Source organism: Pangasianodon hypophthalmus, chromosome 18 (assembly GCF_027358585.1).
Source record: "Pangasianodon hypophthalmus isolate fPanHyp1 chromosome 18, fPanHyp1.pri, whole genome shotgun sequence".
In the NCBI taxonomy this organism is placed as follows: domain Eukaryota; kingdom Metazoa; phylum Chordata; class Actinopteri; order Siluriformes; family Pangasiidae; genus Pangasianodon; species Pangasianodon hypophthalmus.
Genome location: NC_069727.1, coordinates 6,600,327 through 6,615,412, shown reverse-complemented (window position 1 = coordinate 6,615,412; position 15,086 = coordinate 6,600,327). Strand labels below are relative to the sequence as shown.

General features: G+C 38.5%; 1 protein-coding gene across 3 annotated transcripts; it reads right to left on the bottom strand.

The window, feature by feature from the left end:
• Window positions 1–375: 375 nt before the first annotated feature.
• Window positions 376–14,778, bottom strand: glt8d2 (glycosyltransferase 8 domain containing 2). 3 transcript variants are annotated; one of them, XM_034313048.2, is made up of 12 exons: window positions 13,666–14,778; window positions 13,292–13,425; window positions 8,904–8,939; window positions 4,929–5,021; window positions 4,663–4,858; window positions 4,406–4,523; window positions 3,699–3,786; window positions 3,441–3,553; window positions 3,171–3,337; window positions 2,556–2,668; window positions 1,984–2,061; window positions 1,647–1,768 (listed from the first exon to the last, which is right to left on the bottom strand). In XM_034313048.2, the coding sequence occupies exons 3-11, from the start codon at window positions 8,920–8,922 to the stop codon at window positions 2,030–2,032; spliced, it is 939 nt and encodes a 312-aa protein (XP_034168939.1). In that variant the 5' UTR covers window positions 8,923–8,939; window positions 13,292–13,425; window positions 13,666–14,778; the 3' UTR covers window positions 1,647–1,768; window positions 1,984–2,029. The 3 variants fall into 3 exon arrangements, with proteins under 3 accessions (XP_034168938.1, XP_026779134.2, XP_034168939.1); XM_034313047.2 differs by lacking the exon at window positions 1,984–2,061 and having other exon boundaries at window positions 376–1,768; XM_026923333.3 differs by lacking the exons at window positions 1,984–2,061; window positions 8,904–8,939 and having other exon boundaries at window positions 376–1,768.
• Window positions 14,779–15,086: the final 308 nt, after the last annotated feature.

Below are 15,086 nucleotides of genomic sequence, written 5' to 3'. Positions count from 1 at the left end.
ATTGTAATGACTGTAATGATTGTAATGACAGGTCTCAAACTGAAAGTAAAATACTCAAACTACAAAAAAATAGTGAATCTGCTCCTATGATGGCACTCATTATATTAGCATAATACAGTTATGGCAGATCTTGACATTCACCGCTAGTCTGATCAGTTTCACCTCCAGAACCACACTGCCACCCAGTGGTGTTGTAAAAAGATTGAAGACATGTTTGTTCTTAGCAGAGATGCACCTGTGTGGACTATTAAAGAAGTTTATTTCCAACTTGGTTAATTATGTTATCAGCTGTTCCTTGCCCAGCCTCGAAGATACTGCAAACACCAGGTGTCTCAACAGGGCCTGGAATATAAGAAAAGACAACACTCACTCTGGTCATGAACTGTTCAGCCTCCTGTCCTCTGGGAGGCGCTACAGGAGTTTTAAAAGCAAGACAAATAGACTAAAAAACAGCTTTTATCTATGGGCTGTAAGGACTCTGAATGGGGATAAGTCAAAACAGCTCCCATCTTGCTTTTAATGTGAAATTACATTTTAATGTGCAATACACAATTTTTAACATGCAATGTGACTTTTTAAATTATTATTATTATTATTATTAACATTATTTATTGTTTTTATTGTTTTATTGGTGTGCTTGGTTTAGTCTCTCTGCCCTGATCAGATGTGGCGCTTCAATTTCATTGTACTGCTGTTCAATGACAATAAAGCTTCTATCTATGTTAGCATCTAGGTATTGTAATCAAAAGTAAAGACTAACCCCTGAACTAAGAGTTCCAATTAGTTCTACCAGGAATGTCTTTGCATGCTTTGTTTAAGGGGCAGTTTGTAATTTTTAGAGCCCTCTGCTGCCTGAAAATTGCAGTTCATTTACACAGAAACACTTGCAAGCTTTTCTTCCCTTCAGCTGACCCCACCCCGTCTGGTAAAACTATTACTGCATTTGATTTGCCTTGGAAATGGCAAGTCTGAACTCAGAATGATGTCATTTTCGCTCTGTGTGTTCAAGCTACAGAGTAGACACCTTCATGAAAGCATGCATTTTATTAACAACCAGTTAACATTAGTGATCATGAGTTTATGATGCATTTGCTTTCAAAACAGCAAGATGTACGGTCAGTGTTACAGACTGTTAACCAACTAGTGAGTTTGCTAACTTATCTAAAGTAAATACTACTATAGTGATATTTTATTTACTGTTGATGTGAGTGTAAGTGGCCATGCTGATATGACATGCTCCCATGGTTGAGGATACTTTCCTGTATGCCTCACAAGTTGAAAAAGAGGCAGAGCTTAGCTGCTGTATTCTGGCTGGGGGTGGAGCTTATTTCTGGGCCAGAAAACGAAGAACTTAGCATATACACTGCATGGCAATTTTTTAAGCTATCCTTGAACATATGATGATTATGGGTCTAGAAGCATTTTTGAACTTCACATATTATGAATTGAGTAGCACAGTGTATTTAAATAACAAAGTTCTTGAATTAAGTTCTACAGCTTTGTTGTCTTCAGACAGTGTATAATCTATTATGAAAACAGGCCATGTCCATTGTCCATCTTCAGTCATAGATTTAATTAGTAGAAGTGTCTTTTTTTCATGTTTCAGGCCGCACCAATGCAAATTTTCCAGAGGGGTCAGGAATAAACCATTTCTCCCAGAGGTCAATGTGAACACAAGGGTAATCCCAGGGTTTAAAGCGACCATTCCAGTGAAGTAGTTGTGCCTCTTGGAGGACAGACTGGGGATAATGAGCATCAGGACTCCAACCTGAGGGGGATAATGGGAAATTAAGAAGTTTTAAGATATGTTTCATATGAATAAATTAAGTAGATCAATTGGTGACCTGACAGACTATTCCCCTTTGTGACATAAACTAGCTGGAACATTTTTAACAGCGATATTGCTGCTGGTTATTTTAACCATTTTTATGAAGTTCACATAATGAGAAAATTCAACTGGAAATCTTTCTCAGTTATTTGTACCACAGTGCTGTTGAAGACTCAATTCTGATCGGTCAGAAGGTGTTGATTAAATTTCTGTAGCTCTGATGATAGTTCTGGCTGTGAGACAAATCAAAAGGTTTATATTACTATATCACAGGTTTAGTATTATACTGTACTCAGGCCACATTAAATGCCCATCATTGATTATCTTCCTATATCAGTACACCCCAAGTGTTTTATTCCTTATATACTATTCTTTAAATTGAAATGGAATAATTTCACCACTTTGTCATTGTCATGAGAAACTGCAGCATTGCAAATTCTCTCTATCTCATCAAAATTCAATTACAAAAATTCACAAAAAATAGATGACACAAATAGATGAGGGCATGGTGGGCACTATACTATTTCCAAGGATACACAGTTGCAGTTCATGGAGTTTGTGTTTAAATGGTTTTACCTAAAGGAAAGAGTTCTGTGATGCCACAGAATGTAGTTTTCATGTGAAGGAGTATTAAATTTTTTTTCCCTCCGAACGACTGTAACAAATCACTGTGGACGTTAAATGAAGATTTCTATAAAAACAGGAAGAAGTAGGTGTTTTGACTTACCCAGGTGTCTGACGTGCCACTTAGGGTCGATTGTTGTATATTTGTTGTGGAACACTATGAGCATAGGAGGAGTGGCTACACCGCCCGCCATGGCACTGCTGTACAGGTTTTCCCTACAAAGCCAAAGGGAAAAATGTATGTTAATAATTCAGAGATGCAGGTACAAGGTGGAATATTAAAGTTACGGTGCATAAATTGAAGATGGAAAAAGTAGATAGTGGCAGTATCAACCTTTGTATCAGGGGAACCGTTTGTCTTTTGGGTGGCTGATTATTGCTATTAGAAATCATTACAGCATACATGTGTAGAGTCAAGGCAAGCTAAAAGGATGTTCAGTATGAGCAGATTGTGAATAATGAGTCCTGAGATGAACAGTCTTTATGATTATAGCAGCAGAGTATTGTGACATTCCTCTTTCTTGAACAGTCAACCACTAACCACTCCAACCCCAACAATGTACTACATACTGTTTTTTGGAAAAATCATATCTGTGGTGCCATGTTTGTCTTCATATTGAAAAACCCAGTTAAACATTATTCACAAAGTACAATGAAAGGACACAGACTTTTGGGTTCTCCTGAAAACTAAAAAAAAAAAAAAACATTTAGGGCTCACTTGACGTTCTCACTCATCCATTTCTCCAGCTGTACAGTGATCTTCTGCTTCTTCCACTCATCAATATCAGCCACAAACACGCCAGGGTTAAAGGAGCAGTCGTTGGGGTTAATGCCCAGCTCCCGGATTGCCTGCTTTCGATAGTCCAGGAAACCCATGTAGGATGTCTGGCGTACACAGAGAGAGCAGCGCAAGCAAAAAAGGTCATTATTTTTTGAACATGTAATTGTGTAAGCTCGCATCATAATATAACGAAAAGCATGTGCGTACTTGCATGCCCACACTGCGCACCATCTCGTGTGTAGCAGGCAGGTCACAGTCTGAAGCGAATGCTGCTGCGTGTCCTGACTGCAGCTTGATACTGTACAGCTCCTGGATATCTCCTGTGGGTTTCACTCATGAAACTAATGCACTGGAGTTTTCTCTCACACACACACATGCCAAGTAACCATTCCCCCATCTCTTCCTGCCACTACTGTCAGATTTTATTGCTAATAAATGACTTTGGGGTAACTGAAACGGTCATACCTTGAACAATGATGTCATCATCCAGGTAAACAATCTTCTTATGATTGCTGATAGAAAGCAGGGGTAAGTAGAACCTTACAAAGTTCAGCTGCAACACACACAAGGTACATCATTTTATCATATTGGTTCACTTTGTAGGTCTACAGTTAATAGCTGTGACCCATATTTTGTACACTCAATGTATTAGCCTCCTGCTGTTTAGTTTGCTTTTAGCTTCTCCTACAAAGGTAATGATAGAGAAAATAATCCACCTCGTTTACGTTTGTTACACACACAACTGTATTTCACATCTTCTCAATCACTGCTGTTTACGTGATACGGATGTGTCAGTGAAGCAAGCAGAAAAATATTAGCCCAAATGGAAATCAAATCTAGGGGGCGTGTCATTCTGTGTAATCACCTGACAGAACTGTCAGTGATGAATCTACAGTCTGGGCTGAAAAGTGTGTGCGTGTGTGTGTGTGTGTGTGTGTGTTTGTGTGTGTGTGTGTTTGACCACTGGTGGAGCTGTTGCACTTGATTTCACAAAAATAATCCACCTTAAGGTTCCATCTCCAACAAAAGATTTTCCTTTCAGAGTGGGTTCAGTGTAAAAAAAATCTTTATTTAGTGTTATATATCCAAAAACTCTTGAATACTGCATGGAATGCAAAAAAGGTACATTATGGAATAAACTCTTATAGTCTCTTTTATAAAGCAGTACTTACAGGATGGAGGAGATCTGGTCTGGATGAATCTGGTTTCACTTTGCCTTTCAGTGTCATGGGCTTGAACTCCAGAATCTTATACTTGATTTCCTTCAGCTTCGTTTTCTTAATGTACTGCCTGCTCGAGACCAGGAAAACAAAAGAACAAGGAAAGATCCTGTATATGAGGGGAAAATCATACATCTTTTACATATATACTGTACCTCATGTCACTGATCATGATTTATAACACTATGGTCTGTTATAACACGACCCACCTTGTCAGCTTAATAGCATCTCTCAAGGTCACTATATAGAAGAACACACTGGCTTGCGTGTTGCTATACACACTGTTGATTGTCGCCATGGCGGCTCCCAGACGCTCTTCTGCTGCACAGATCACAACAGGAATGTCCGTCTCCAGCTCAGATTCATCGTCCACAGTTTGGTTTGGGGCCTTGTTGTCCCTGAACTCTGCAGCATGAGAACAGTTTTAAATAACAGGCCCTAACTTCCTGCTTAATACTCTGAGCTTTATACGTACCTGAGTGTTTTTCTGGCTGATGTGCTTTGAACATTTTGCTGTACAGCAGAGCCAAGGCCATCAGGATGAGTAGCATGGAGAGCACTCGATTAACTGGAACACACAGAGAACAACTGCTGCTAACACTCATGATCAAATATAGATAGATAGATAGATAGATAGATACACTATATTACCAAAAGTATTCGGTCACCCATCCAAATGATCAGAATCAGGTGTCCTAATCACTTGGCCTGGCCACAGGTGTATAAAATCAAGCACTTAGGCATGCAGACTGTTTTTACAAACATTTGTGAAAGAATGGGCCACTCTCAGGAGCTCAGTGAATTCCAGCGTGGAACTGTCATAGGATGCCACCTGTGCAACAAATTCAGTCGTGAAATTTCTTCGCTCCTAAATATTCCACAGTCAACTGTCAGCTTTATCATAACAAAATGGAAGAGTTTGGGAACAACAGCAACTCAGCCACGAAGTGGTAGGCCACGTAAACTGACGGAGAGGGGTCAGCGGATGCTGAAGCGCGTAGTGCAAAGAGGTCGTCGACTTTCTTCACAGTCAATTGCTACAGAGCTCCAAACTTCATGTGACCTTCAGATTAGCCCAAGTACAGTACGCAGAGAGCTTCATGGAATGGGTTTCCATGGCCGAGCAGCTGCATCCAAGCCACACATCACCAAGTGCAATGCAAAGCGTCGGATGCAGTGGTGTAAAGCACGCCGCCACTGGACTCTAGAGCAGTGGAGACGCGTTCTCTGGAGTGATGAATCATGCTTTTCCATCTGGCAATCTGATGGACGAGTCTGGGTTTGGAGGTTGCCAGGAGAACGGTACATTTCGGACTGCATTTTGCCGAGTGTGAAATTTGGTGGAGGAGGAATTATGGTGTGGGGTTGTTTTTTAGGAGTTGGGCTTGGCCCCTTAGTTCCAGTGAAAGGAACTTTGAATGCTTCAGGATACCAAAACATTTTGGACAATTCCATGCTCCCAACCTTGTGGGAACAGTTTGGAGCGGGCCCCTTCCTCTTCCAACATGACTGTGCACCAGTGCACAAAGCAAGGTCCATAAAGACATGGATGACAGAGTCTGGTGTGGATGAACTTGACTGGCCTGCACAGAGTCCTGACCTGAACCCGATAGAACACCTTTGGGATGAATTAGAGCGGAGACTGAGAGCCAGGCCTTCTCGACCAACATCAGTGTGTGACCTCACCAATGCGCTTTTGGAAGAATGGTCAAAAATTCCTATAAACACACTCCTCAACCTTGTGGACAGCCTTCCCAGAAGAGTTGAAGCTGTAATAGCTGCAAAAGGTGGACCGACATCATATTGAACCCTATGGGTTAGGAATGGGATGGCACTTAAGTTCATATGTGAGTCAAGGCAGGTGACCGAATACTTTTGGTAATATAGTGTATACTGTATATACCACAGTGCTGTTGAATTCTTGATTCTGATTGGTCAGAAGGTGTTGATTAATTTAATTATTATTAATTTTCTCATTCTAAAGCACTCTTGTTTCTATAGTAACAGCATGAGGGAACATCTGTTTATAGCTGTTATAACAGGAACTGACTTGTTTTGCAGATGTTCCACAACATTAAATGCAACTATAAATGGATAAAAAAACATGATGTGTCGTTCATGTGTCAACAAATATTTATCAGCAGCAAATTGCTGTGGTAAAAGAGGAATAAAACACTTCAAAATGTGCTGTTGTTGGAAAATAATCAACTTCAGGGTGGTAACAGCTACTTGCTTTGCGTCAGGTCTCATTGCACCGTCCTGTCATTGATTATTTTCCTATAACAGCACACCCCGTGGTGTTTTATTCCTGTTCAGGGAGTTTGCACAGATGGTGTTATAGAGCACAGACACTAGAGGTCACTGAAAAACAACTGATCCAGCAGACTCCACAATGGTGTTGAAAATTATTGGCACCCTCCACCATCTTAAAGACGTGCAGAATAATAATTTAAAACATACTTATTTGTCTATTAGATTTATGCCATATTTATTTTTTTAAAGTATTTTTTAATCAAAAACTAATCTTCCATAATTATTGGCACCCCTGCCTTTAGTACTTTGTGCATTCCCTTTGCCCAAATAACAGCACTAAGCTTTCTATTAGAAATCGTAATAACAGGATAAAATGAGATTATCCTTCTGTATAAAATCTCTTTGGTTGCTTCAGTCCTTGGTTATTGTGTTTCTGAATTCTCATCGTCAGTTTAATCCACTGGCTTTCAGTCAGGTTTAGATCCAAATACTGAGGAAATAACTGCAGTTCATGAGAGAATCGGAGCATTTTTCTTTTTTCTCTGCGTAACAAAGCTCAGGACAGTGGTAATGAATCCGAGGCACAGGAACCACAACCTAACAAAATGAGTCTGTTTAATATTAGAACTTACACGAAAATGAATATAATAAAAGTGCTCTCTATAATATAATTATGTTTGAATTCCAGTTGATCAAACTGAATTTAAGAAAACCCTATTGTGATTATGAGAACATGGCCTTCGGGTTCTGCATTTAATGTTGGGAGATTTGGCAAAAACTGGGCACAAAAGTATGACTAGAGACATCTGGCTAGTGTCAGTTGCTTTTTCTTAACCTTCTTCAGAGATGTCGACTAATATTCCAAGTCAAACTGGTTTTTTAAAACTAGGATAAAATAAAATAAATAAAAACATTTATTCATTTGTATAAATGAATAAGATGCTATTATTTAAAGCAACTTACAGCTGATTTGGGATACAATCCGAGCACACAGCTGAGCAACTGAGTCCAGCAGAGGCTCTCTGGCACTCCTAAGGTTTGGGCTCTAGTGCAGAACATTACCCGCTGAGGTAATGCTGCATAAATGTTACTAAACACTGCCAAACCGTAGTGAGATATGGCGTGTAATCAAGTTTTCAACCTCCAGCACTGTCACTTCACTTTCTTTACAAAGCTACAAATGCATTTTAATCATTATACTGTAAAAGAAACACTCAGTTTTACTTTCTAGATTAAAATTTTACAAGGAGGAGTTTGACTTGCACACACGACAGACTTTTATTTCTGATGGTTACCTCATTCACACTGCAACAGCCAAGACTGAGACACACACCCACACGCGCACAGACACCCACACACAGGATCTAGGTACACAAAGTCAGCTCTGAGAGTAGTATAATATCATGTCAGAGCACAAAGATCCCTGATCCCTGGCCTTACAACTGTGTTTTCTCTGTCTCATTCATGTCTCATATTCCACATGCTGAGTAATTTATCATCACATTTCTTTTAGCTTGAGCTACAGCTCCTCCATCCTGTAAAAACTGAAGGGCATTTGATAAATTTCTCCTTTTCCCCTATTATCTACAGCTTTCCAAATCAAACTGATGTGAAGTTGTCTGTGAGGAGACATCTATTTAGCATTTACTGAAGAGGTCTCCAGTGTCAGCGCTTTGCAATGTTTAGAGGTAAACCTCTAACTTTATGTTTTCCTCCACAGGAAAGTCAGAGGAGAGACAGAGGAGAGGAGTGCTTTTTGCAGTTTCTCTGTAATGTAAGATTGATTTTTTTAAGCTAAGTATCTTCAAGAGAGAGAACAAAAGAGTGAGGCTAGTGAGGGAACAACTGCTCCCTGCTGTAGCTGCTGTAATGTAAGTGATAACATAAAATGTAACTATAAATGGAAAAAAGCATTATATGTCATTTGTTATTTAAACAAAAAAAAAATGTTGGCAAACTGCTGTGTTATAAAAGGAATGAAACACTTTGGGACATGATGTTATATTAAAATAATCCACTTCGGGGTGGTAAAAGTAACTCTGTCTTGCATTGGGCCGCATCACACCACCCTGCTGTTGATTATTTTCATATAACAGTGCTCCCCCAAGTGTTTTACACGTAGTGTGTAAATCTACAGTTCAAGAACAAATGTAGACCATTACATACAGCGCATGCAGTGGAAAAAGCTGGTACTTACTTTTCCTCAGCATAGCCATTCTTTTTTCTTACACATCTGCACGGAGAGAACAAAATATCAAAAATGACTTAAAGCTTTTCCCAAACCAATTATAACTCAATGAGCGCACAGTAATTTATTGTACTAAAGTGCACGTGATGTTAGAGGAGCTGTTAGAAAAGCTCCACCAGAGACATGTCCAGGGTCCATCTTAAGCAGACCCTGAAAGTGAGTCCCCTGAGTCCCTGCACACATGTGGAGCTGGTTTAAATGGGTCTCATTCTTCTTCCTTCCTGACAGCATTTTTTTTAGTGCACATGTATCTCTGGTTCACAAAGAGCCATTCCAGCTCCACTCCCACTCTTGCTTCTGTCTGGTCAGGCAGCTTATCTGCACCATGACGTCTCAGAGCTGGAGAAACAGATGACTCTTTTCTAACTTTTCCAAACAAAAGCTGTGTGAAGGCGTACTACAGTTTGCTGACAAAGAAAGCTAAAAAAAAAAAAAAAACGCTGAACTGAAATCTGAGGTTTTCAGATGTATGCGACTGATTTATTCTCCAGATCTAAAAAAGATTTACAGCTATTATGCCACAGTTTATCTTTTGTGGAAGGACAGGGTTTGAACTTCACAAGCACAATTTTTGTTGAAACTTTTTTTTTTTTTTTTTTAGATCTTTCAAATGCCAACTGAGTACTGAGTCCAAAAACTCCACCAACATCAACATGCATCCATTTTCTTTTGCAGGACTGTGTGCATGGTCATGTTTAAGAGTAAACTGCTTTATTATTTTCAACAGACAAATAGTTCAGCAGTTGATAGATAAAAAGTCAAATCTTTGTAGGGGAAAAGAGATATGTGGTTCTGTTATACAGTGTTAAACTGAAACCAGGACAATCATTTCAACATACAATAACAAAACAACATAGCCTCCTAGAGCAGTTATTCCTGGAAAGCTCTGTGGTAGGGGAAACTCTCTGTTATAGAGTTGTTCATATAGTTCTTCTCTAGAGGAAAGAATATGATTCTAGATGTAACCTTTTAAAATGTAAGAATCATTAATATGGTATTAGTTCACCAGATTAATAAATGAACTGTCCGTTCATTCATTTTCAGTAACTGTTTTATCCTGGTCTGGAAGGCGGTGAATCCGGGAACACTGGGCAGGAGGCGGGAATAAGCCCTGGATTGTACACTAGTACACACAGAGCCTGTTATGAGCACCATGCGCATACACATTCACAAATTTATTCACACCTAGGAGCAATTTAGCATTGCCAAACCACCTACCATCATGTTTTTGGGTGGTGGGAAGACATAGGGAGAAAATGAAAAATTCCACACAGAGAGAAAGCTCAGGATTGAACCCAGGAACCCTGACCACTATCCTCTGTACTACTGCACCGTCTTTAAAATATGTGCCCCCTTTTTTGGAGGTTAACCCTTTAACAAGGACACAATGAAATATTTGTGCAAGAAATTCTTACTAATTTGATCACATTCAGTAGAATTTCATCAATTTTTTCAGATTCACCCATTAGATTAGGAGTTATTGATGTCTACGGGCCGATTGAGTTGCCTGTTTAAGGTAACAGTAAAAGCACCTATTGAGCACACTGTGGTTTTACTTTTACAGCTACAAAATTAATGAATTTTGATTGTAAAATTTTCCAAGTGCTTAGATAACAAATTACAATCAAATGTTTTTAGGTATTTAGTCTCCCACACATACCATGACTATTACCTTCTATAAGAGTATCATCTTTTATAAAAATAAAATAAAATAAAATATACTACATAGCCTACACACATAGTTGGAAACTTTATTCTACATATTTTAGTAATTAAGCTCACAGATGTTTAACCCATAGCCACTCAGTCTGTGAGCTTGCCTCTTGTTTGTAGAATTTGAGCAATAAATCCTGAATGCTGTGTTTCATGAGTGCAGATTTCTTGTTGATTGATATATTTTTGACTTATTGTCATTTTGATCATCATTGTAAAACAAGAAGTTATCTTCATAAAATGTTACGCTCATGAATATTAGACATAATATATTCACAGTGTCAAGAGTGGAAAGTCAAAAACCTGCCATGTGTTTTATCTTTTTTTACTAACTTTTGAGCGAGAATCGAGAATGTAGCGCTGGTTGTCAATATATGGTTTTTGTGCTGGTTTCAAAGCAATATTTCAAAAATTGTTCCCCTGTGGATGTATTATGTGAAAAACACTCACTGTAATCCCTTGAGATAAAAGGAAAAGTTGGAGATGAATGAATGATCATTATAGTTTGGAATTACACTGATAAATGTGTGTAACTGTGTGGTTGTGTTGCCAGTGAAAGGGTAGTTAATTTGTTCTAAATGTAAAACATTCCCCAGTTCTCTGAACCACACCTCAAGTAGAGACTATCGCTGATTTTCAGTGTTCCAGTGCTGTGAAATCATGTGTTTAGCTAATAATGTACTCAAAGAAATGGCTACTGCATAAATCTATTCACTATTACATCAGAAGAGCAAAGTTAGAGGATCTGCACAGATTAAATAAAATGCTCCAAAAGTTGTTAAGAGTTGTAAGAGTTCTAATAAGTGGACCATGATGAAGTAGTTCTCAAGACAAACTTGACCAAAAAAACTGACTATAAGCTTTCCACACCAGGCCAGCACAGAACAGAAGCCAGTCAATTCATACTGAGCATCTTACAGAAACTTATGTTTGCTCTTTGAGGCATTTATTTAGATATGAACTAAGAAATATAACAAGCAAGCTATGCTATTTTTGCAAGAAGTAATTTTGTGCAGTTTCTATTCTTTTTTTTTTGCCTTTTTTTGTAGAAAGGTTGCAAAAAGCAGAAAATAAATTAAACACACTTTGAATGTTAAACCCAGCTTATGAGTAAAACATTCACCTCTTATTAAAGCCTACATCTGGGATTACATTTACATCGTCTGCCAAGATGGATGATCTAAAAAAAAAAAAAAAGCATCAGCATTACTTTAGTAATCTATAGGCTACTTTTTTTGAGTGAAAGCCAATAAAACTGTTCTTAAATGAACTCTCCCTCTAATACATGCTGCAGTATTGGAAATTAAAACCACCTCGATTGCAAGATTTAAATTAAACCCTTAAAAAGGGTTCCTAGAGGGTTCATGCGACAGTAAAAGTTTCTTAACTTCCTAAAGAAGTTCTACTTAGAAATCTCTGTGGTAGGGAAAATCTGTTATAGGGTCCTACATAGAGGAAAGAATAGGCTCTAGATATAACTTTTTTTCTGACACTGCTAAAAAAAAATCCACTTTGATCTGACCTGCTAACAGTTACCCAAACACAAACAGAGCAGGTCAAACTGGTAGACCATCTTTCCAACTGGTAAGAGCTAGCAGAAAGAATTAGCCTACCTCTAATAATGCTACATTACAGACAAGTTATGTTTAAGAAAATACCAAGAGTAAGGCATTAGAAAATGTATCAATCATTCAATGTCAAGTAATTTAGCCAAGTAATAAAGAAGCTGGAAAATAACACGCCAGCTCGGCAGATTGTCTACCAGTTTGACTAGCTCGGCCTGTGTTTGGGCCACTGCTAGCTGTTAGACCAAGCTGGATTCTGCAGCAGGGAAGACTGCAACTACAGTTTACATCTGAGTATAATGTAACGGAGTAACAGTATCCAAGTCAGTAAGTTTCCTCAACAATAAAACCAGGGTTAAATGCTTGAACGCAGTCCTTTTTTTAAAAAACAAAAAAATCATTTTAAACAAAGTTAAAAGTAAAAATCATTTTAAACAAAGTTTGGTTAAAGGTAATGATTGATTGGTAATGAGCTGATTAATAAACTTTGATTTATTTCAGGTTATATCTTTGCAGATGTGACTTACACAGGTCTTTATGTGACTTTCCTGCTACTTTAGTTTGTTTCACACTAATTTCTGGGCATAAACCTTCCCAAGAAGCCTTCCCAAACCTCCCACTAGAGCACTAAGTAGACTAGTAGGATCTTTCTATGTCAGGACCCGTCTCTGTTCCCTGATCTACTCTTTTACTGTTGAGTATGCTAGTATGAGATCTCCGACTTCCTCAAACAGGCTACAAATCTGACTTTATTAACTTTATTCCTTTAATTCCCGGCTTTATATGGAATTCCCGGAGTGCAGAAGAAATGAGCAGTCCTACAAGTCAAGCTGAAATTCATCACCACTACTAATGAGGGTTTCGGAAACTGTTTTCATGTGCCATTGTTCCTCATTTTATAAAAGCGGAATAGATCAGCTATAGAGCCGTTAATAGCGTTAATAGTCACTAATTATGAATTGAGCGGTGGATCAGTAAGCGCTCTGCGTTATTAGCTTTAATAACCTCCAGCATTTCTTTTACTTTTTAACGAATTACGCCTCTGTTTCTCTTACTCACCCCGGGAGACGTGTCAGCCCACTTCTGCCCTGTAATCGCGCCTCTATGGACATCCAGTTGTGCACAATTTCGCAAAGCGCGCGCTGAAACTGATTCCAGCTGTTAGTGATTTCCCCCATACAGATGTGTCCTGTCTTGTTCAAGCGAGACAAAATATAGCTGAATATTTATGACAGGTACAGTAAATGTAGCTAATACATCATGAGTTACAAATGTTTTTAGGGAACTGCAACATAGTTTATTGCTATATTACAATCCACTCGGAATTATTGGTAACCTTTATGAAAACTAGCAGGAAAAAAGGTTATATATATAAAATATATAACACATGCAATGATGTTTCGAGCTATATTTAAAACTTGAGGAAGGCTAACCTGGAGAGAACACTAGCACTAAGCTTCTTCCTGTAAAGTTGGTGAGGCTTGTAGGAATCATGGTGCATGCCTTCTTGGACAGTCTCCATGTTGAATGTCCTCTTCAGTTCAGACCAAGGTTTTCATTCATTCATTCATTCATTCATCTGTCTTCAGAAAGTGCTTTATCCTGGTCAGGGTTGTGCTAGATCTGAAGCCTATCCAGGAACACTGGGCATGGGACAGGAAGTGGGAGAAAACTGGAGTACCGGGAGGAAACCTCAGGATCGAATCAGGGATCACGGAACAGTGAGGTTTTCAAAAGGGTTCAAATCTTGCAGCTAAGATTTCATCCTTCCTGTTATTTTGGATGCATGTTTCTATCAAACATTATTTCAATCATCTCGTTAAAAGACCCATGGCCAAGTCTTAACCTCCTGGAAGAGGCAACCACATTTTGAGGTAAAATATTCTTGGCAAAATTTATAATACAATCTGGGGACCACTAGAAACAAAAACACCTCAAAGCTTCTATGATCATCCTCCATATTATACAATAACTACGGGGTGTTTTCCCCAAACATGCAGCTAGTGTACCTGAATGAAACCGACCACACTACTACTTTTCCTTGTAGCTGGTGTGGTACCATCAAGGGATCATCTTATGTATGGATTCTGCACCGTAAAAATAAAGGTACATAATTGGACCTTAAAGACCACTCACAACTTTATAAATGTAAACAATGTGCATTTTTCCCAGTAAAAACATACTGTACATAATAAAGGTACAAAAGATGTCCCCTTGATGATACCGCCCCAGCAACAGGAAAGAGTCGAGTGCCTTACCTTTATTTCTGACAGAGGTGGTGTTTTAGAACTTTACAACCCTAAGACTCAACTAAAAAGAAAGAAAAAGCACTTCAACCCCCCACTGTAGAATGTTATTACAATATTTAGTCTTTTATTCCACAACAGTTAAAGATGTGGTCTTTACATACCTGCAATATTATGAACAGATGCAGAAGGTTGCTCACAAAGTGGTAGCTCAGTGCTTAAGACTTTGTGCTACTCATTGAAGGGTTAAGCATTCAAATCCCACCACTGCCAAGCTGCCACTGTTGGACCAGGACACTTAAACCTGCAGTTGCTCAGTTCTATCTTGTGTCATTTGTAAGACACCTTGGATAGAAGTGTCACCCAAATGAATAAATGTAAAACATTAAGATTTTATACACATTCTTTCCAAGTCATTAGGAATTAAGACAACACATTGTTTGACAACATATTTTACTGAATGGTTGGTTTTTGGTACCATTCATCATTCTTTATGTACATTAACAGAATCAAAAACATGTAAAAGTGTTAAAAAATATACACTCACCGAACTCTTTATTAGGAACACCTGTACACCTACTCATTCATGCAATTATCTAATCAGCCAA